General features: G+C 44.5%; 2 protein-coding genes across 2 annotated transcripts in view; one reads left to right on the top strand and one right to left on the bottom strand.

Moving 5' to 3' along the window:
- COL4A2 (collagen type IV alpha 2 chain) overlaps positions 1 to 16,516 on the bottom strand; it is a 153,000-nt gene extending 136,484 nt beyond the window's left edge. Inside the window, exons 1-3 of the mRNA XM_068170371.1 lie at positions 16,418 to 16,516; positions 16,039 to 16,142; positions 15,841 to 15,901 (exon numbers count right to left, since the gene is read on the bottom strand). Of these exons, the coding sequence (XP_068026472.1) occupies positions 15,841 to 15,901; positions 16,039 to 16,082 (105 nt within the window). The 5' untranslated portion in view covers positions 16,083 to 16,142; positions 16,418 to 16,516. The remainder of the gene's footprint in view (positions 1 to 15,840; positions 15,902 to 16,038; positions 16,143 to 16,417) is intronic.
- A 134-nt stretch (positions 16,517 to 16,650) lies between these two features.
- Positions 16,651 to 23,837, top strand: part of COL4A1 (collagen type IV alpha 1 chain) — a 133,938-nt gene continuing 126,751 nt past the window's right edge. Inside the window, exon 1 of the mRNA XM_068170400.1 lies at positions 16,651 to 16,877. Within this exon, the coding sequence (XP_068026501.1) occupies positions 16,815 to 16,877 (63 nt within the window). The 5' untranslated portion in view covers positions 16,651 to 16,814. The remainder of the gene's footprint in view (positions 16,878 to 23,837) is intronic.

Here is a 23,837-nt window from a genome sequence, read left to right as displayed (position 1 = left end):
CTGGACAGAAGGGCAAACTCCAACGGCATGAGATTTAACACATTCAAGTGCCAGATTATGCACATTGGCCACAACAACCCCATGCAGTGCTACAGGATGGGGTCAGAGTGGCTGGACAGTGGCCAGGCAGAGAAGGAACTGGGGGTAGTGGTTGATGGTAGGCTGAACATGAGCCTGCAGTGTGTCCAGGCGGCCAGGAGGGCCAATGGCATCCTGGCCTGCATCAGGAATAGTGTGGCCAGCAGGAGCAGGGAAGTCATTGTGCCCCTGTACACTGCACTGGTTAGGCCACACCTTCAGTCCTGTGTCCAGTTCTGGGCCCCTCAGTTTAGGAAGGATGTTGACTCGCTGGAATGTGTCCAGAGAAGGGCAACAAAGTTGGTGAGGGGTTTGGAGCACAAGCCCTATGAAGAGAGGCTGTGGGAGCTGGCGTTGCTTAGCCTGGAGAAGAGGAGGCTCAGGGGAGACCTTATTGCTGTCTACAACTACCCGAAGGGAGGTTGTAGACAGGTGGAGGTTGGTCTCTTTTCCCAGGCAACCAGCACCAGAACAAGAGGACACCATCTCAAGCTGCACCAGGGGAGGTTCAGGCTGGATGTTAGGAAGAAGTTCTTCACAGAAACAGTGATTGGCCATTGGAATGTGCCGCCCAGGGAGGTGATAGAGTCACCATCACTGGAGGTGTTTAGGAAGAGACTGAATGAGGCACTTGGTGCCATGGTTCAGTTGATTAGATGGTGTTGGGTGATAGGTTGGACTTGATGATCTTGAAGGTTGTTTCCAACCTGCTTAATTCTTCTCTATTCTGTTCTAAATGCATGGGGCAGTTGTGGCCAATGTGTAGAGCCTGGCACTTAGACACGTTAGAAGTCCCAGTACCACACTTCTGTGTAAAGAAATAATGCAACATTTGGCCACATAAACCGAGTAGGACGGAACAGAAATAAGGAAGTTGAGCAATTTTCTTAGTTAAGACTAATAAAATGTCTGGTCCACTTGTGACTGACAATTTCAAGTATGAATGGAAGAGGACTTGGAGAAAGGCCATATGATCAAAGACTCAAAAAAAGGGCTTCTTTAATGACAAATTGCTAATCTATATAGCTTCGTGAGAAAGTGAGGATAGGAGTTTAAAACAATTGTTTCACCAGACACCACTGTCATCAGCAATGGTAACATACACGATTGACATGCTGCCTCCCAGCTCCATGTCAGGCCCAGTAATGCTCCAAAATGGGTTAAATGCAACAAGCTACATATATCTACATAATGAAAACAGTAATGCTGAGCTCTTTCATCTACCTTGCAAAGGTAAAACAAAAGCTGAGAGATTTTAAAGCTAGATCCATGTGGTCTAACATCTGTGTTTGTTTATTTTAAGAGAAATCAACTACTGGAACAACTTAGCAAGGACTGTGACAGGCTACAACACTGGAAAAACTAAAAATACAGATGGAAAGTTTCCCTAAAACCAGCACTGCAATTCAAAGATTAATTCAATTCAGGAAATTCTCACAGCCTACATTAAAAATATTAATCTTGTTTTATACCTTCCATGGTTTTCTTTACACCAATACACCACATGTATCAAGTGCACTCTATCAAACTGAATCCGTACTTTCAAACGATAGGCAAGGACAAGAGATAAAAGATTGAACAATTTAGTGCTGTAAGTCTTACATAAGAAAGTATAATTGTGGTGGAGTGTCATGGGCCTGAAATAGATAAAATTTTCAGTTGTCTGCTCACACGACCATTATTTAAGTCAAACCCCAGACATAACTTTACCGGTTGGCAACAAATGTAGGTGACTAGTCTGGGGACACATTCTGACTCACTCTTACAGGGCTCCATTCAGAACTTCTAGTTCATAGAAAATAAAAGTTGAACCTGCTTGTAATGAAGCACTTCTCAGCTCAGAGAGATATGACATACAAAACCAGGAAAGCCCAAAGATGTATTAAGTCACTTATTACTACCCGAGGGAGGCTTGGAAAGCAGAACTTCAGTAACAATTAACATGAAACCCCACTGTCAGCATACAGAGGCAGTGTTTCTATTAATTGTTACCCTGAACATTAAATTCAGTCAATCCTATTGTGTTCTGTGGCATCTCCCAGCAACCAACACAAAAGGTCAAATGCTTATGGCCTGATCCAAAGTGTGCTCAGATTCACTGATTTATAGGAGGTTTCTCAAATATGCTGCAATCCCAGTTTAAAAGCTGACTGAAAACATTGGACCATTTGATAGCACCAATTTAAATTAGCTTTTCTGTTGAAGACAACATGCTGTTCTGATTAAAAGCTGGTGGCACGACATGGCTCTCATAACACTGGAGTTAATCATTACAAAACAGTTATGCCAGGAAAATACTGTGCTCTTCAGCCTTAGTTATTCAGATTCAAAGCAACTAGTCACATGTCCTTAAAAGTTAGACAGAATCTGCAAGATAATATACCAAGACCTCACACTGCTAAGTCTTTACAAAGTTTACTGAACATACTCTTTGGAAACATGATCTTTTGAGGCATGTCTAACAAAGCATGTTGCAATACAGCACAGAGATTAAAAAAGCAAGTTTCAACAAACCACCTTGGGGTACTGTATCTGGCCTGAATAACATGGGTTGCACTGTATTTGTATAATTTGCTAGAGGAAGTCGTTAGGAAAATTCTACATGCAGAAACACAGTAACTTTTACCTTAGCAAGGTAGTCAGATCAGTAACCTGTAATGTTGGAAACCAGCAGGCAATAGCATGCTCCATCATTTTGGATGATGGAGCATCTCTCCATCATATTCCTCCAGTCCTGGCTCACCAGTGAGGTCCCAGGTGACTGGAAACTGGCCAATGTGGTCCCCATCCATAAGAAAAGTCGGATGGAGGAACCTGGAAACCACAGGCCAGTCAGCCTGACCTCAGTGCCAGGGAAAGTGATGGAGCAGATTGTCCTGGCGGCAATAACTGCGCACCTGAAGGATGGCCAAGGGCTCAGGTCCAGCCAACATGGATTTAGGAAGGGCAGGTCCTGCCTCTCCAACCTGATCTCCTTCTATGATCAGGTGACCCATCTGGCGGACGTGGGGAGGCCTGTGGATGTAGTCTACCTGGACTTCAGCAAGGCCTTTAACACCGTCCCCCACAGCAAACTGCTGGCCAAGCTGTCAGCTCATGGCTTGGACAGCAACACTCTGTGCTGGGTTAGGAACTGGCTGGAGGGCCGAGCCCAGAGAGTGGTGGTGAATGGTGCCACATCCAGCTGGAGGCCAGTCACCAGTGGCGTCCCCCAGGGATCAGTGCTGGGCCCCACCCTCTTTAACATCTTCATTGATGATCTGGATGAGGGGGTTGAGTCAGTCATCAGCAAGTTTGCAGATGACACCAAGTTAGGAGCAGATGTTAGTCAGTTAGAGGGTAGAAAGGCTCTGCAGAGGGACCTCGACCAACTGGACAGATGGGCAGAATCCAATGGGATAGCATTCAACAAGTCCAAGTGCCGAGTGCTGCACTTTGGCTACGGCAATCCCATGCAGAGCTATAGGCTGGGGTCGGAATGGCTGGAGAGCTCCCAGAGAGGGACCTGGGGGTGCTGATTGACAGCCGCCTAAACATGAGCCAACAGTGTGCCCAGGTGGCCAAGAAGGCCAATGGCATCCTGGCCTGCATTAGGAATAGTGTGGCCAGCAGGAGCAGGGAAGTCATTGTGCCCCTGTACTCTGCATTGGTTAGGCTGCACCTTGAGTACTGTGTCCAGTTCTGGGCCCCTCAGTTTAAGAAGGACATTGAGACACTTGAACATGTCCAGAGAAGGGCAACAAGGCTGGTGAGAGGCCTTGAACACAAGTCCTATGAGGAGAGGCTGAGGGAGCTGGGATTGTTTAGCCTGGAGAAGAGGAGGCTCAGGGGTGACCTCATTGCCCTCTACAACTACCTGAAAGGAGGTTGTAGCCAGGAGGGGGTTGGTCTCTTCTCCCAGGCAACCAGCACCAGAACAAGGGGACAGAGTCTCAAGCTGCGCCAGGGGAGGTTTAGACTCGAGGTAAGGAAGAAGTTCTTCACCGAGCGAGTCGTTCATCATTGGAACGGGTTGCCCAGGGAGGTGGTGGAGTCATCGTCCCTGGAGGTGTTCAAGAGGAGATTGGACTTGGCACTTGGTGCCATGGTCTAGTCATGGGGTCTGTGTTGATAGGTTGGACTCAATGATCCTCGGGGTCTCTTCCAGCCTTGGTTATACTGTGATACTGTGATGCTGCCATGAGTGTGGAAGGATGTAACATTTCTTTCCCTCTTGTTTACAAAGCTAAGAGGTGTTACAGATAATGGAATGCAAATGCAGCACAGATGTGCATACTGAATGCTAAGGAGGAGAAAACAATTAACAGCCTGCTTATCTACTAACTGGCAGAAGTACCTGATTCTCGCCTACATGCTTGGTCAGGCAATACACACCTTCTGCATGGCATGGATTGGGGCATGGCTTAGCTGCACCATGGCTGCAGGAAGACCAACACTACAGGGATGGACAGGCAGCAAGTCCTGACTTGCTTGCACTTGCTAGTTAGCCAGCTACAGCTCTCATGTTTGGGGTTATGTTTTAAGACACTCTGTGTGGCTCTGTTGTTGCAAACACTGATGGACAGTTTGACACTTATGCTTGAAGGAGGAGAGCTACATGGGTCTACAGCAGCCAGCATTTCTAGGTCTACAGCAGCCAGCATTTCTAGGTCTCCCACAGCCTGTTACAAGCTCTGTCTTGCAGCTGGACCCCTTAGGGAACTGCCCTCTGCTTTTGCTTGTGAAATGCTACAGCTTTGTCATTTCTTGGGTCTCTAAGTTTTCTGGTATTTGTCTTGCTGCTGTTGGACATGCAGAGATTTTAGGAACAGATGATCAGATCAAAAGGTCAAAACTCTTTCCTGCTTGTCCTCTGGAGCACAGTCTTTCTGTACATCACTCACTTGAAAGATGCAAGGGACAGCTGATGTTACTAAGGAAATGCTAATCAGACTATCTAAAACTGCATTCAGGTCTTCAGTGGCAGGAAAAAAACCCACCACATTTCTTCAAGCTACAGTAACACATTGCTGGTCTAGACAGACAGAAAGAAGCAGCGACCTTGCATAAAATTTTATTTTAATTCACTATTTTCTCCATGTTCTTCGTAGGAAAACAGACACTAGGCAAAGCTTGAAGTAGGAAGACACAATAGAAATTCTGAGATTGAAGAGCAAGATTTCTGCAGCTGAAACAACTTCAAGGCAATCAAACCACAAAAAGACAACAGAATAATCCCAGGCCTGGCTTCTCAGCTACTGGGGAACAGAACTTTCCTTAAAGAAAAAAATTAATTTATGCTTACAGAAAAGCTGCTAACAGTGGGGGCTCTTGAGATGGGAGTTGGATAGTCTTAGGACAGTCCCCTTCTTTAAACAAAAAAATCCTGTTTCTTCTGTATATAAATAAATGGGGAGTTGACACATGTGCATACAAGAATGGATTTCCATGAGGCTGCCCATTTTCTGCATGCAGCACTATAATCTCTCTATCTGCAGGGTAAGCAATGAAACTACTTGGCACATGCATTTTCATATCCCTTTAAAGCTTGTCCTTCTCAGGAGGAGATAATCTCCCCAAATTAATTATGCTAGTCTATGACATTATGTGCACTTGTCTTAATGGAACATTTTTTAAAGCCTAATGAAAGACTGGTAACCTTCAGGCTAAGAGTACGTGGCCGGGTTAGACCTCAGTCTACTTCTCACTCATAACAAATGATGGCTGTACTTCAGTTCCTCTCTGTTTACACATGTTACTGGCTTTATGGAAGACAGTGAATGATACATAACTATGTGCAAATCATTAAATTAAAACTAAACATCTCGACAAAATAGTATAAATTGCATCATCTCTGATTTGAGATAGTATACTTGCAGTGAAGCAGCTGACAAGTCTGGAGTCCACCTCATGGAAACTGGATTTTATACAGAGAGTTCCCAACATGCCAGCATGATTATTTCTGACTGTCTGTGATTTGGTCACAGTACCTGCTGTATGCTTTTCCTTGGGAAAAAAAACAACAGACCTGTTGATTCAAAGCATGAAGCCCTGCATACCTGTTAAGCGGTGCAGGATCATGCAAGCATGTTGCTGTAGGGCTCATAGGGATTCCTTACTGAGACAAACTCAAGACTACAGTTCCATTCTTCAAAGTGATTTATGACCTAGTCTCAAGCTACCTCACTAATCATCTATCTACTCAATGATGACCCTACGCAGTACTGCGTCCTTAGGGAACAATATGCAAGAGATTAGAGTTGTGAAAGCAGAGGTAACATTTTCTTGATGTTTTTAACGTTTTAGACTACAGAACATACCTTATCAAGAACAGCCACTATTTTATCCCCTTGAAGGCACAAACAGGATTATTCTGAACAAGTAACAAGAATGAAAGTTTAATGGTTCCTCTCTTGCACAGAAAAATAATCAGATCAGCATTGGTCAGAGCATGCATTGGACAGATGGGGGAAGATGTTTGGATCTTAATATCATGGCATAAATTCATAAAAGGAAATCAACGTTAAAGAGAAATACAGTTTTATCCAGATTGTTCCCTAGTCCATCAGCCATAGAAATTTATTTAAATAATCCCTTGACAAGGATAGTTTGATGTGTGGAAATAGTACTGTACTGTATAGTCTAATTAAATCCATTTACTCATCAGAAATGGGTACTGATCTCCTTAGTCACTGGTCATTGAAAGGATGGAATCCCAGGACGTCCCCTCCCTATTCCTTGTGACTGGGGAAAAAAATAAACAGACTATTTTATAGAAGGATTTTTTTTTCCTCCTTCATTGAGGTATTATTAATGGCTTCATAAATAAGGCAAAAAAGGCTGTGATGCACTAAAGGAATCAAAATTCCTGCCATAGGCATGGTCTGGAATAGGAAAGTAAGAAAGATCTGGATTGGAAGCTGACACTGCATGACTGACACTATCATTGACTAAAAGCATGTTTTTGCCATTCCACTCATCTGACCACTCCATGTGGGTCTCTCAGGAGAAACAGGCAGTTGAAGGATGTGCACTGCAGTGTTTGTAACTCTCCAAAACCAAAGTGCAGTTTGGGAGCGCAGCAAAAGCCACCCGAAAACAAGCACGTAGCCAACTGCTACATATGCTATGCTTTCCTTCGGAAGGACTATTTTTCCTAACACTTAGGCACAACAAAGACAACTAGTGGAATGACAAAACCATGTTACTTTGATGCCTCTGCTTTTGCAATTTAATTTCTGGCCTATTTCCATTTTAATCTATTTATGTGCTTATTCTTGTCCTTTATTTTAATCACATGATGTAGATACTAACAAATAGGGCACGATAGTGCCATGAAACAAGACATAAAGCTTAAAACAAAGCTGTCAGGAGGCATTTTGGTTTTCCTTGGAATAAGTTTCTTATATGAGTTGGTGACACTGCAATACTAATGCAAAGCAAGCTGCAAGTATTCAAAATATTGACATTTTCTGCATCTCACTGTAAAACAGTGGAATTCTATTTCATCCCTACTCAGGACTACCAATACACTGATGCATGTGAGAAATAAGCATGAGCCCTGATTTCCAGACAGTTGATCTGTCACAGCCTGAGGCATGCATGCTCCATATCTACGTTAATATGTTAAGCAGCTCTGTGCCCCACAGCTTGACCATCTGTACCATTTCACTGTTAGAAAGGTCCCATGCATTCCTGTTGCCTGTGCAAAGATGCTTTCACTTGCTTTGCTTTAGCGAAGACATTTTTGGCCATGGTGCAAGAGTCAGCATGATGTATGGAACACAGGCAGTCTCAGAGGGGACATCCTGTTCTGGAAACTATGGAGGCTAATAACCAAGGCTAATTACTGTTATAGACATGTACAGACTGTGCCAATTGACCACAAGGGCAGAGAATACATCTGGGACTCTGGACTTTACTGTAAGGGACACAGCCAGAGAGAAAGCAGCCCATGCACTTTATTGACTTAAGAGATAACACATGCTGGCTACCTCATGGGCACCTATGGAGGACAGAAGATTTGCACAACTTTATAGCTATCCCTTGATGCCTACTCTTACCACACACCTGCAAAGCACCTGGAGGAAACCCAGCTTCAGCCCCACACTGCAGAGGAAATGCTTAAACTTCCCTGTTCGTTTCCTTCTTCCAGCCAGCATCACTTAAGATTTTCCAAGTGTCATGGAGAGATGTTTGGGTCATTTCCAGGAGACTGTTTCTCTGGCTGCTGTCTCAGAGAGATATGCAGGCTTCCCATGCTCTGCAGCCCCAGCGGCTATTCCCAGCCCTGCGCAGAAGCGGCATTCCTTTCTGCCCACTCCCTTAGTCATGGCTCAGACCAGGACATGCTGGCAGCCCTGATGAGTAGCTCCACTCTCCTCCCAGAGTTGCTCCCTGAGGTCTCTGCACATGTGTTCAGAGTGCTCTGAGACTTGGACCAGGAGGCTAACATCAATTATAGCGGTCAGTGAGGTTGCAGCTCAAATGTAAAAATGTCTTCCCTCATCTGTTTACAGAATGCCCAGGGATTGCATAGGCAGAGTATTAGGAGTCAACACTGCCGAGAATGAGATGCACACAAGTGAGACATGGAAAGTCTGCTAAGGTTTCCTAGTTTTGTGCCCATACCTTAAGAAATTACTCTGCTCCTCATGGCTGCAAGACACAACAGGTGTGAGCAGGATGTGACAACAGAGACTTGCAGTGAATTGCTTATTTGCACAGATACTTTCCCTCATTCTTTTTTCTTTTGTTTATCCCTGATGAAAGGCAGGTTTGTTTCAAAGCCTGTGTTTATGCAGAAGACCAGAGCATGCAGCAAAGAGGTCAGTTTCCAGCTGAGCCAGAAGCTGCAGCCTTCCAAGGATGCACAGAAGGGCAGCTGTGCTGCTCTGTCTGCTACATTGGGCACCAACAGCCAGTACCCAGCTCTAGGAACCACTAACAGCTGGCACACAAGCTCCAGGAGCCACCAACAACCAGCATACAAGCTCCAGGAACCACATCAGACCTACAGAGTCACCAGCCCAGAGCTCCACTTTGGGATAAGGCTTAAACCTGAAAGAAACCCAAACCAACCAACCAACACCGCAACTCCCCCTCACATTTGCAGAACAGGACAAATGGAAGGGTTTGTGCTGTTTCAAAAATACTCCACTTTGCCTTACATCTCCTTTTTGTCCACAGCCATTCCACATTATACAGTTGGAAGGTAATTTTGATCAGCAAAGAACCTTTAAAAGGCTGGTGAAATACAAAGGAAAAGTATAGTTAAAGAATGTATTACTAGGCTCCATCCATGTGAGGAGTTGTAGGCACAACCTGCAGCTAAGACCTGCCAAAAATAAGCCAAGCCCCATTTATCTGAATGATCTTTATACACTTCAGAAAGCTACTTCAAAATAAAGGTTGGGATCATTTATGAATAAATAGGATGCCTGAAATATCCCAGTAAGTATACATCCTTGGTAACCAAACTGATTTAGATGTTCTTCTAAACTCATGTCTAAAAAAATAATAAAACTAATTGGTAATTTATGTTGAAATATGTTTCCATTCTTGACAAGTCCTTTTTTGAGGAACGTCTGCTCTATGAGACAAAAAAGCTAAATAACACCACCCTTTCAGTTCCTGCACAGGACTCAGGTCAATGCTGAAATTCTTTCCCAGCCCTCCTAAAACCCACTGATTTCCCTAAAATTTCCACTGAATTTTAAGCTTGCATGCCTGCTTTTTCAGAGTGCAGGGCTGCTGCTGCCCAGCCTCCTCCATCTCTGACTTGGCTGCACTGGGGCCTGTCAAACACCTCTGCTGCTGGCAGCACCTCCTTGGGCCCCGATCCCCAGTTCCACCCCAGGGGAGCCCCAGGACTGGCCACCTGGGCATAGGGCCAGCTCCTGGTGCAGCTGTGCAGCCTTCCTTTGCAGAGGGGTGTGAAATGAACTGTGTGGGAAAAAGGCCGTGAGAAGTGGGGCTTCCCCCTCAGCCCATCAGTGCTTTGGGGTCAGCCATGCCTGTGCCTGGCCACAGGGCCCCTGACCTCCACCCTGTGGACCGATGTCCCAGCCAGGCCCTGGCTCATCCCCATTCCCATGGCCTTGACCAGCCCTCCAAGGCGGTGTCCGATGCTAGTGATCACTCCTGGACCTGCTGCATGCTGTAGGGATGCTCACCTCCCCACTACACTATCTCCTGTCTCCCAGGAACAACACCCTGCAGTATTTTGGAGGAAGCCATGTCCACATCCTCTTATTCCCAGGTTGTACAAAGTGAAATGTGTGTTCAGAAAATGCAGTAGACTTGTGAAACACCACTAAACAGTTGAAAAGGGGAAACTGTGCTACGAAACCATGATTCAGTTGAAGTATATGCAATTACTCAGGCAAACACAAGTTTGCTCGTTAACTTTTCTGTGAAAGCTTTTCCCTTGCTACACATAATTTCTAGGGTCTGGAAAAACGGAGCTGCCTTTGCATGGTTGTGATTCACATCAGTGCCTTCAGCTTCCAAATAGACAAAAAAGGGCACGTGAAAGTCAGCAGTGCAGGTCCTTAGTCACTCAGAAATACTGGCATGATAAAAATCACATAGTTTCACTGTGAGCAGAGTCAACTGCTGTTGTCAAGTAGCTGCTGCCATTTAAGAAACCTAAACTGCTGATAAATATCAGGAAATACTGCAAATTTCACTGTGCTTTTTGCTCCTTAGGAGTAAGTGAGGTGCTGTGAATAGCGTAAGGCACTAGTTTCCTAAGGGAGAAAAGGTTAGAGAAGATAAGCTGCCTTCTTTGGCAAGCGAAGATATCGTAACTGTAAGCTACTAAATTAACTTTGAACTCCCCCTAGGTCTCGGATCTCTTGGATCAGTAGAATACAATACAAAGAATGTTCCCACCCCTTGACTAATTTCTGGAAAAAAAATAAGAAAAACAAAAGCAAAGAATTAATAAATAGACTGGTCTCAAATTAGAAATTAATTACTGCAGTAAAAAAGAAATTCTCTAATACAAACTGTGCTCAGAACTACTGAATTAAAATACATGTAACAAATGTGTTTGCTTATAGTATAATGGAATAAGCCACAATGCATTTGGATAAGACAACATCATTTGGATTTATATATCACTTTTTTTTTGCACAAAATTTAAAACAAAATTGGTAGGTTTATTACCATGCTGCATAAAGACTTCCTGAGGTACAATTACTACACAACAAAACCCAGATGTACTCAAGGAACAGCAATGCTGAACTTTTGAAACCACTTTGGTAACTTCCAGAACAAGGTGACAAAAATAACAAGATAATTATTACACGATAGCTTACCTTGTCAGTATCAATATTTTAACTTCTGAGAAATACATTTTAAACTAACAGAACTTGGTCTCTTCTCCTACCAAATGCACCATGACTATATAATGTGTCATATAATAACTCTAAAAAATAGAATTACTCCAAATATATTATTGCAGGCTTTCATTGAACATACTTCTGATCTAGTCATGAAAACTAAACAAAACAAACAAAAAAGAGTAAAGATTCTATGTGTGTCTTTTAATTGAGAAACTAAAGAACATAGACATGCAGAAGAATCTTCTCCTTCTCATTAACTCCAGAGAGATACACTATCTGTCTGTAGTCTTTGGATTAATAGCTTGAATCAGTGTTAGGATATGACTGATTGCAGTCTTTCCAAGTTAATCCACTCAGACATGGAAGAAACATCTCTTAAATAAATCTTCCGAGAAAGAATAATTAATCAGTAAGAAATTAGCGTAAGTATTGGTTTCATAGGCAGGGCAGCAAAAAATAATTTCAATGAGAGGTTTCAGGAATAACAAGGGAAAGGGACATTTAAGGAAACACTCTTACTGATAACTGGAACTGACAGTGTATAAAAAATAAAGGACGAGAGAAAAGGAATTTAAAGCTATGGACTGTGACTACATTTTTCCATGTATGCAGTACTTGCAGTAAGTGTTTTAGTCTGTCTGACGTAATATGATGCTGACAGGTGAAATCCTGGCTCCCTTAGAAGAAATAAAGTAAAAACTCATTTCAGTAGACATCCTTCTGTCCACCTGCAGCATGGTGCACACTGTGACCCTCATCATGGAAATACCATGGCCAATCCAGGCATGGCTGTTGGTGTTGATAAAAGTGAGGGGTTTTGCTTTACATAACTGCCCAGAGGCCACCTCCTTCACTCAGGACTTCTCATAGTTCTTTAATGGAGCTGCCTCTTCTTCACAGCTCCATGACTGACCATAGTTAAGGGTCCTCTCTGAACTACCCAGTAATTCTTCCAAGGTTCAAAGACATTTTGAACAAAGTTATCAGCTATGCTGTGAGACTCCCCCAAATAGTGGTATCATTATTCTGCCCCATTTTCTTGAGGAACAGCACTCTTACTCAAAGATGAGACAAACTGTACACTTATTTAAACCAACATAAACAAGCCACATCTGCCAGTGTGGAAATGAAATTGTTGTAAAAATAAGACTGCAACATGTTTTGGGCAGCATCTCCTAGACAGAGCTATTTCTGAAACTGTGCACAGGTAGAGAGTCTGGTATTTCCACAAAGAGACGGATTCACTTTACATGCACAAAGTAATATGGCAGGAGAAATCAATAGATCAGATTGACAACTCATTCCTGAATCACCTGGGTAATATATGTGCAAAGGATCACCTTTTGCACACTATCATCCTAGTGCATACATTCATAGTGGACATGCCCAGATGGATGGGCTGAGAGATTACACCAGTTGGGCTTCTTCAAGTCTCAGTTAATGTAAAAAGTCCTCCTGTTTCAACCACAGAAAAGTCTCCAAATGGAATAAAACAGGGCACATCTTGGAAAACTTGTATGTAAGATAGCCATGGAGCACTGACACATTTCAGCTTAGAGCAGTAACTTAGGCATCCATGTCAGCAATACAATTTCACTGTGAAGCTGACAGAAATATATGGTACTGTTGGTTTTATCCCCCCCTTTTTAATGATTATTGCTTCTCCCACTTTGTTCTTTGATGCCATTCTACCTAACATATCCCCTTATAATGTTACAGAAGTCAAGAGAATTGTATCTCATGCAGTGCTTCAACTCTGTTTTCTTTTTTAAATAAATCCCTTTAAATATGTTCTCCTTTAAAGTGTCAGTTGTGATCTGTCACTTCTAGTTATTTTTGCAAACATCTTAACCTTTTCTGTTGCAATTTTGTTTCTTTTATCTGATAGCCATTCCCTTCTTTTCTGGGATTCCATTCTTCTCACCCAAATATAGCTTGAAAGAAAAAAGTAATTTTCAAATAATCAAATGTTAAAAAACTACTTAAGGAGAAGTGTGCTTTGGGAAAGACTAGACTGAGAAAGAGTCACGACAAATCTGCAAACGTGGCTAAACTTCAGGTAGTTAACACAATTTTATTTAAGACACATGAATTCTTAAATCTAGAGTTCAGAGCTCCAGAGTTATTTGAGGCCTGTAACATCACCAGCAAGAATATGCCAAAGAGTACTAAAGATAACTGGGGCCTGATCCACTCCCTTTGGCTGTCTCTCCTAGTATTTCCATTCAGGGACTCTTCTTCCTTAGCTCTCTTCAAGTCTGCAACCAACATCCTTTTCTCTAGCCAAAGGACACCATCTCGTCTTCCCAGTCCTCAGATACCGTAAACATTCTCCTTCTTTTTCTTCCTCTCATTTCCTTCTCAGTTGACAAATATCTGGCCCCCTAACAGCTAGCAGTAGACTACCAGGCAAAACACCCACCCAAATGCTCTGAGTTCCCCTCTTTCTCTCTCATTCCTTCCTGCTTTTCTCCTCAGCCTCATTTGTGTTTCTTTCTAGATGCAACTTCACTTACTCAACAACACTTATCTCCAGTAGCTGAAACTTATTCACATATATACGGGTGTCAAAATGCAGCAGTTCTGCTTGCCTCACTACAGGAAGAACCATGACTTTTAATATCTGGTCCCACAGACTTTAATAACTCTCAGTATTTTATTTTTTTATCCAAGGTAATAAAACACTTCATAGCTTTCACTCAATAATTGGCATAACAAATAGTAGAAGATTCAATGTGACAAACAAAATTACAATATAAAGAATATGACTTCCATCAACCCACCTGCAATTACTCAGATGATGCTGCTTCCCACACACAGCCTACTTTGTCAACTCGCAAACGCACTCAACCAGAGATGTCACTGCAAGAAGCAAGCCTACCCCTTCTCCCAGCCCCAGCTGTCATGCCAGCCCAGGTTTCTATGAATATAAGTGGTGATCTGACATAAGCTAATGTTAGCTCTCTTTTGGGGTACTGATTAGTTTAAACAAATGATTTTCCAATTTGGTTCTCCACGCTACTACAGAAAGACCTGTGCTGGGTAAGGAAAAGGACTTGTGCTGGGTTAAAAATGGGGTAAATATTTTGGTGGCAAGGCAGCTCTAATTTTCATGGAAACACGACTAAAATTCCTCAGTGCCATTCACTGAGGTGTTTAATCTCCTGCACAGCCTCCACCTTAGGAACTGTTAAAGGAATCAGACCTGCAAGCAGGCCACCTCTCCCACAATACTCTGGGAAAACAAGCATGTGGACTTGCAAGTGTCTATGGACCAGACTGCATGCACTGAGGCACCTCAGTTAATACCTTTTCGGTATATTTCTATATTAATGATGCAGCCTCCAGTCTACAAACAAGAACATGAAGGAGACTAAATTAGCCCATGCTATAGCTAAAGCTCAGGTATCATGCTACATGTATTATAACACAACATCATATAAAGAAGAATCATACCACAAATGCCATGTTTTTATGTCAGATGATCCAAATAAACTCATTATTGGGCCTAATACACTTGTGTTACCACCAGACTTCTCTGGTTTTAGTAGTGTAAGGTAATAGTATCATTCATTTAGGGTGACTCAGCAGAATGTCTCTGTCAAAACTTGGCAAAGGAGCATGTGACACTCAAGGTCTTCACTCACTTCCCCTCTCATGGGGTTGTGGGTCCCCTGCCTGCCACCTGTTGCTCAGCCAAAATGTGAAAGAGTCCAACCAGATGCAGACTAATGGACAATTTCTATGCACCTTGAGTACTGAATCATCACGTCATAACACCTGCTGCAAGACCCCTAGTATTTCCCATTCCTCAATACATTATGCTACCTCACCACAAAGATATAACCACATCAGATATATATAAGGAGTGCAAAGTCTTAAAAAGAGATCGAAGTTCCAGAAAGAAGGATTAAAATTTAAGTAGGAAAGCTTTTGAAAAAATGTAAGCAAGATCCCATATGACCACAGAGCCTTACTCACACTTAGTGGCTGACAAATGCAGCCACAAACCATGGTTTCAATTTCTCAGTCCTGTACTCTGTACTTATCTGAAGAGACTTCATTTGCAGGTTAACTTCTCCAAAGTACTCTCTGCTATGTATAGCACTGAATTTTTGGTGCTTTTCTTATGAAAAAGAAGCAGCTGTGGACCTTGCTTTGCTATTGCTTTAACAAATTACCCACTCTGAAAAAAAAGTAGCAGTGGAGTACTTCAAACAACCTGACACTGAAACTTCGCACTTCTCTGCCACACATCGTTTTTTTGAACGCAGTAATCTGTAAAGATCACAGATTATTCGTTGGTTGTTTCCTTTAACAGAACGATTGATAAGCCATTTGAAAAAGGAAAACTCAGTTCCTCACTTTCTGGTACCAAGCAAAGTACTTTTTCTTCCTCTCCTCAGTCAAAGTTGTAAGGCATTTTACTTACAGCATCCACTTTGACGGCTGACAGCACAACTTCCATCAGGACCAGCAGAAACCCCAGATCCCTGCAGGGGAAGGTGAGTAAACACAGCAGTGTTTTAAGATCGCACAAAACAGACACGGGATAAAACTCTGCAGTTTAAGGTGACAATACGACTTTAAAAGAGTTCTGTCCAAAAGCCTACCGAGCGGAACTACTTACTGACAAATAAAACTACGTGCACCGGGAAGCTGCGAGATGTCCATTTTCGCTCCTTCCCTGCCTGGGGGTTCGGCTCAGGACTCCCTTCGGCCGGACGGCCGCCCCTGCAAAGGCAGAGAAGAGCCCGCATGTAATGCAGGTCCCCCGGGGTAGGTCTCCGGGCACGGCGGCGCTGCTGCCGGGGCAGGGAGCGGCCCCACCGCCCGGGCCGATCTAAACTGGGGGGAAGAGGGGCGGGAGTCGCGCCGCTCCCCGCGCCGCGTAGAGAGCGGAGTCCCACCACCGGGCAGTCGCCGGAGTCCGACGGGCCGGGCAGAGCCAACGCGCCCAGCCCCTGCTCCGGCCCCTTTAGCCACCCGGCCCCACGCCCGCTCCGCACCGTTGCGCGCCGCGCTACCGTGCCCTCCCAGGCGGCAGCAGCAATGTAGAGCAAAGAAACAGTTCGCCTCCGCCCACCCCCCCCCCCTCCCTCTCCGCTCCCGCAGCCGCCGACCCGCCACCCACCCGCGAAGGGGGGAGGAGGAGGAGGAACAACTGTGGCCGGCGGGGCGCGGGCGAGGTTGCGCCCTTTCAGGGTCCCCGCCCGGGGGGAGGAGAGGGGGCTGCCACCGCCCATCGGGTACGGCGCGGCGAGTCCCTCTATCCCGAGCCATTGCAAGCGCGGTGGCCGCCACGGAGGGGAGGTGTGCATGTGGGACCGGTCCCGCGGAGCCCCACACTAAGCTGCAGGCGCCCCGCCGCCCAGGGAGCGACGGCGCGGTGCGGTGCGCGGCAGCATGCGGCTCTGGCTGGGCTTCGGGCTGCTGCTGAGCGCCGAGCTCAGCGCCGTGTCTGCCGCGGTGAGTACGCGGGGGACGGCTTCCCCGAGTTGCGCGACAGGGTGCTCACGGGGACGGGACCGGGATGGGGTGCCCATGTGGGGCGGGGCAATGAGCCCCCAGCCCCTGCTTGAATTGCGCGGGACCCCTGCTCTCGAAAAGGTGGACCAGCCAGGTGGGCTTGGCGGGGATGCCCGGCTGTCCTGCCGTGGGGCTGCGCCCGCTCGCCGGCCCGGAGCGGGGCAGTCAGCACGGCACGGGAGCCCCACGGGCTGGCGGCGCTTACGGGCAAGCGCCGCGGGACGGGCCCCGCTGGGCTCTCGCCCTCCCACGACTCGGCAAGGAACGGCGCTGGCCTGGGAGGGAATATAAAGCGCGCACCGAGTCGGGACTTTGAAAGTATCAAGTTGTGTTTTCACGGTAAAAATATAGGGGAAAAATAAAGGAAAGAAAATAAATAAGTGGTTGATTGCTTGGACTCAGAAGCGCCGTGCTTTCTGCCTTTGACCTCCGCGATGGGCAGTAGACTGGAGACCAGAAAGGATCCTGATGTTAAAGTTCAGCTTTGGCACGTTTCCCGATGGAGCCAGATTGAGCCACAGACATTTAAAATCGAAAGTATTCAAGTTTTGCTCAGGGAGCTAATTTTATCACTGAGATATTAGCTATCCGCTGTCCTTCAGTTAAAGGAGTCTCTCTCCTGGCGTTCTTGAAGTATTTGTGCTGTTCCTTCTGTACCTCTAAGTAATGGTCAGTTAATAGTTTGAAAGAGGTATCTTTTTGTGTCTCCTTACTTTCTTTTATTTGATTAGACTTATGCTGTAGTAGTGAAACCCAGGAAGGGAGAAAACTAATCAGTGGCATGAGCAGATGGATTTTTGTCATGCTTCCTGCTGTAAATGTAAGATCTTGTAGTGAAGCAAATACAGGAAAGGTATACTTATTTTTTTTTCTGCAGTTTCAGATGAAGCTAAGTTCTATAATGAATTATGTTCTCTGTGACCATGGTGATGGTATGCATCCTTGAATCAGCTGAAGTAAAAAGTGTGCTGAAGTGATGGCTTATCTGTTGCTTCTAGACTTAGATAGTATCTGGCTTGCTGTCATTGTAGTAAATCACTTGGTGATACACCTCTGGGGCGATTCACCCATCACTTGGTATTAAGCTGACTAAACTGTGTTCCTTTCAGGATATAAATATTTTTTATTAATTAAAGTCTTTTGAAGTAAATTATTCACTTTTGAGTTCTGAATTTGGTATCCCAAGAGGTATAAATATCTGTCTGTGAAATATGTTCATGTGAAGTCATTGGGTAAACCATGCCTCTCACAGACAGAAAACTGCATAGGGAAGAGGTGCTTATTGAAACAAGTTACAAACTTTAGTATCAGTTAGACAATTTCAGGTCTTCTAAAGAAACTCTGAAGAGGCCCTGTTTTAGGCCCTGTGCTTGATAAATTGTTTTATTAAAATGATGATTCCTTAAAATGTAATCTGGAGCTCTTATATTATGAAGTTGTCCCCATAATAAATTGTTCTGTGCTGTGCTGTCTGCAGATTTACAGTTCCTCATCAGTGTCACCAGCAAACACAGCTGTGCTGTGGAAGTTGAGCTCCTTGCTTTAGATAAACGTTCACCCATACATGGGTGGCCTTTCAATCAGTTCAGTTCTGTTGGCATTGTCCCTAGCTCCATGTTGTTGCCTGTCACTAGCAGCTACCCAAAAAGTTAGGGAGACCGCTGTTGGTCAGTAGCATATGAGACATTGAGTGGTGGTTGTGGGGTCTCTCTTTGGAGGTCTTTGAGCCAGGTTGGTGCCTCTAAGTAATTGTGGCTGGGTGGTGTGATCCAGGCAGGACTTCTGCTTTTGGAGAGCTGGCACAACTGGCCCAAGTGCTTGCATTGTCTTCAGATGAGCAGGTTCCCACTGTTTACCTTTAGAGTGGTTGTTTTAGCAGAGGACTGCATGGTTGATGAGGTTGTATGCGCTACTGATTGTGATAGGCTGAATGGAACAACCACTTTTCTGCTGGGGAAAAAAAAAATTAAAAAAGCAAAGCTGTTTCTTTCCTGCCCCAAATAGCATATATCAGCTGGTTTAAACACACAAGCAAAGAAAAGCCCCCATATTTATGCAGCCGCAATCATGCCATGTTCTTAATCGCCCTGTAACTTTCATCACACAGTCATTCAGGCTGGATGGCACTTTGGAGATCATCTAGTCCAACCCCCTGCTCAGAGCACAGCAACCTGCAGCAGGCTGCCTGGGGCCAAGTCCATCCAGGTTTGAATATATTCAAAGGTGGAGACTCCTCAACCTCACTGGGAAACCTGGGCCAGTGTGTGGGCACCCTCATAGGAAAAAAAATGTTTCTTCATAAGTGCATTAGGGTTGTTCAGGCATGGCTAAATGAGACTGGAAACTGTGACTGTAAATGCAAATGTAGCAGAAGCATCTTGTGCTATGTTGGTGGTGGTCATTCTACAGTGTAACAGGGCTGGAAGAGTGAAAATCTGCATCCATGATTGAATACATACAAGGAGATTTGGAAAGACTGCTCTCAGAGGCATTTGACATGGCAGAGCCAGCCTTGAACTAGCAAGTGTCAGGATCATGTGCCTCAGTACACAAAAGGCAGCTGCTCCCTTGCAGCTCCCACTGGTTGTAATGTGGCACTATAAAATGCATCCAAATGTGGCACTGCAAGCTCAGTGGTGTTTATGTTGACCACTGATAAATAAAATATTAGTTACAGCCAACGTGGGCTTTTTGTACTCTTCAATGTTCATTTTAGGAGATTCAAATTATAATGAGAGCAGAATGGAAGACAGGGTAGTAGATTAAGATGTTTCCAGGTCAGGACTACTCCCACAGACTGTTACAGAAGAAGATTGTTTTGATGGATCTCTGCAGGGGCTCTCGTTTCTGATACTTTTGAGGCTGCCATTTCCTTTGAAGAAAGTTTAGTACTGCTTGGTTGAGAGATGGCAATGCCATGGAAATCCTGGTTTCATGGTTTGGTACCTTGTTGATGCCACTGCAGCACTGGTCCCTGTGCTTTCAGTTACAGAGCAAGATCTCCCAGCTGCACTTGAGCCTTGGGGTGAATTTCCTTCCACATAAACAGACTGGCAGCCACATAGTGCAGGGGGAATGAAGGAGATGCCCTATCTGCCACTTCTCAGTGGTGGACTTAGCAGTCTCTCCAAGTTCCTGACCCATGTCTTTCCACTTTTAGTGCTGGCAAAGTGGGAGCAGAGCCAGAGCTTGAGAGCAACTCCAGCTACTAGGGGAAGGCGGGCCAAAACAGTGATAAAAGCATGCATAATTTTTTCCACAAGGGCAATGCTGATTCCACTAGTGCTGTTTCAGATGACCATGTGAAAGCAGCTGGGGACACACTGGTGGGAAGCCAGGAGGTTCCTGTCCCTGGGTAAGCCCCATCTGGGGAGTGGTGCCTGGTCCATGGCTGAGCAGAGGCAGCTCTGCTGTATCACCTTCACACCTTCCTCATGTCACCCCTCCTATTTTTAAATGGCGTTTGGGGCTGCAGTCTGACATATGCAATCCTACACCAGAAGTGAAAAAATAAATTGCTTGCAACTAGTCTGGATGATGATTCTGTTCCTTTTCTGTTAAAACCATGGTTTATTGAGATGAAGGCATAGAAAGCTGAAAACTGAGAGCAGATAAAATACATGGGCTTTTGGCATGTGACTGAAGAAAAGTTGTATGACTGAGCCTGAATGACTGACACTACTTCACTTGGGTGTTCCTTTACTAGTGAAATAAGGCTGGGTCAGGCACATGTCTTCTGCAGTCATTTGTGTTTAGAGATGCTATTGTCTTCAATGCTGGGAGACCTATCCCGTTAGACCATTTAACATCCCCTACCATTTAACATGTCCCTACATGTCCTTAAAGACTTGTCAATACCAAGAGCATGCCTAACAAACTCTGACAGATTTTATTTCAGAATGGAGATATGGTCACTTCAATTCAGGAAATGTGGCCAGAAGGAGAGACTCAAATGAATTCCAGTAAGTTAAGCACATTTTCCTTAGAGCACGAGAGGTCTCAATCCCAATGTATAAGAAACTGGGCAAGGAACAGAACAGACTGGCATGGCTGAATAAAGACCTGCTGGTCAAAATTGAAGAGCAAGAGGGAACTGTATAGGCAGTGGAAGCAGAGACAGGTCACTTGGGAGGAGTATAGGAACACTGCCTGGTTATGCAGAGATGAGGTCCAGAAGGCCAGGGAATGGCTAGAGCTGAACCTGGTGAGGGGTGCAAAGAGTGACAAAAAGGGCTTCTACAGGTACATTGACCAGCAAAGAAAAAATAAAGAAAGCATTCCCCCTCTGAGGAGTGAGAATGGAGACAAGGAGAAAGCTGAGGTACTCAATAACTTTTCTTCCCGAGTCTTCACTGTCCCACTCCCAAGTTGATGGAGCACTAGGTGCAGATCAGTGGGCTAAAGTCCCTCCTGCTGTAAGGGAAGATTAAGTTCAGGAATACCTGAGGAACCATAAATCTATGGGACCTGATGAGATGCATCCCAGAGTTCTGAAGGAATTGGCTGATACACTTGCAAAGCCACTCTCCATATTTGAAAAGTCTTGGCCATCAGGTGAAGTCCCTGGAGACTGAAAGAAGGGAAAGAGGCTGAAAGAATTGGGGCTGTTCAGTCCGAAGAAGGCTCCAGGGAGACCTTCTAACTACATTTCAGTATCTGAAGGGGACCTACAGGAAGGTTGGGGAAGGACTATTTAAAAGGGCTTGTAGTGATAGGATGAGGGGCAATGGTTTGAAACTGGAGTGGGGTAGATTTACATTGGACATAAGGAGGAAGTTCTTTACAAGGAGAGTGGTAAAATACTGGAACAGGTTCCCCAGGGATGTGTTTGAGGCCCTGCCCCTGAAGACATTCAAGATCCTGGGCAGGTGGCCCTGCTCACTGCAGGGGGATTGGACAAGATGACCTTTGAGGGTCCCTTCCAATGTGATACAATCTGTCACTGAATTTTGAGCTGGAAGGCTTAGAAGGCTTCAGAGGGAAATGGGAAATGAGTTTGCTTCCCCCTACCAGGTAGTAGTGGGGTGTGGGAGGGTCTGAATAAGAGAAGTACAGAACTACCCTTGCCTCTTGGAGCAAGATAGTTTGACATGAGATATGTGAGACCTGGGGTAGCTAAGGGTGCACCATGGAAAGACATGAGAGCTTGGACAGTCAGGTGGCCTGTTAGCCCATGGCAGGGGACACTTACTGGGAAAGTAGCAGTTGTGGGTTGCCCATCCACCCCCCAGGAGTGGGAGTCATTTGGTCAATACAGGGCAAAACGCATGGGCACTTTGGAGATGAGGGGGCAGGCTTGGTGACTCTTTGTTCCTAAGGAAATGTCCTTGTCCCTGCTGTCCTTCCTGTTTGCTTCCCTGCTCCCTCTAACCACCTCTTCTTCAGCACCATGGCACAGGGAGCTGGAGTCAGGAGAGAAGTCCGTTTTGGGAATATGTACCAGCTGCCAGCTGTGTTGAAGGATGTGGTCCCTGAGTCTCCCTGAGCAGTCAGTCCTGACTCACCTCTGTGACCTGCATTCCTGGGGCCAGCTGTTGAGTGTCAGCGCAAGCAAGTGTGTTCCTGGATTGTCATTCCAAGTAGCAGTTTTTACTTCTGAGTGTTTCTATGTATCAGATGCCTGCAAGACTACTGCAGTGTTTCACTGCAGCTCATCCGCTTGGTGTATATAATCTTGGGTTATAATTAGGTTATATAGTGCCTGAGGTTATACAGGATACTGTCAGTTGCCTTGATCACGTAGAGAAATGTAGGATAGCTGTTGCAGGCAGCTAAAACAATTGTTTAAAAATGTCAGAAACCTTCTTCAGGGATAGGCTTATGAATATTGTTCTTTTTATAGAACTAGACTAAACAAAGGAAGATTCAACAATCTCAGCATGAGAATAAATTGACTTACTTCATCAGAGTTCAGAAGTTACGTAGTGTTCCCTTCCCAGAATTTCCTTTGACTTTCCCATCATGAAGGCCTGTAACACCTTGCAAAATTTGGTCAAGGGGAAGAATTTGGGCATGAATGAGCTCATTGAAATAGCAACCTGTGCCTTTAGTGATTAGCTGAAGGTATGAAGTACTGGTGCACTTCAGTGGTATTTGTAGGAAGATATATTTTTCACTCTCCTGGGTTGTGACTGGCTGAAATTATTCTTGGTGATTTAGTGCATCAGACAAGCTTATGGCATTAGCCTTTCAAGAGTCTTTATATGGAAGTGTCTTTAACAATGTCAAAAGAAAATACAGAACAAATTAAAAGATTGCCAATATGTGTCAACTGCTGTCATTATGCCATTCTAATATGAAGATATTTCCAGTGAAGAGAAAGGCAAAAGTATTATTAATAAAGAGTATAAATAAATAGTGCAGAAAGTCACCATCTCTTGTTACTGTCTAGCATGTACAAACAGATACAACTTGACCAAAGATTTAATAAAAAAATCAAAACAACCCATGTCTGTTTCAGCTTTACATTTCTATTTTGTATTGAGGAAAATACCTGTATATAAGTAAGCAGGTTTGAATAAATGTTTCAAACCCTCCTTTTAACCAGTATCTATGACATACACTCTTACGGAAGGAGAAGATTGGATTAACTTTTTAAATTGAAAAAAGTAAAGAAAAAAGAAGTACACTAATGTGTATTTAAAAGCACTTTAGCTTCCAGCCCCTTGTACTTCTGCTATACTTTTTTCTGGATTCACTAATTGCCACTTTTATTGATCCACTATTACAAATATGTATTTTTTCAGAAGCCTCTTAAATTGTGCCTACTTCCCCTGAGAAGCTGGTAGGAAATACCCCTTTTCACCACAGATTTGCTAAGTCATCAGGCATCTGAAAACTTCTGCTTAGGGGTTCCAATGAGAACTGTAGTCCTGTTTTCATACCTGTGTTGGGGTGTTT

Source organism: Melanerpes formicivorus, unplaced genomic scaffold, assembly GCF_026170545.1.
Source record: "Melanerpes formicivorus ecotype bairdi unplaced genomic scaffold, bMelFor1.0.p_v2 SCAF_1, whole genome shotgun sequence".
Classification (NCBI taxonomy): domain Eukaryota; kingdom Metazoa; phylum Chordata; class Aves; order Piciformes; family Picidae; genus Melanerpes; species Melanerpes formicivorus.
Note: the sequence above shows the minus strand (reverse complement) of the source record. Positions and strands in the feature narration are given on the sequence as shown.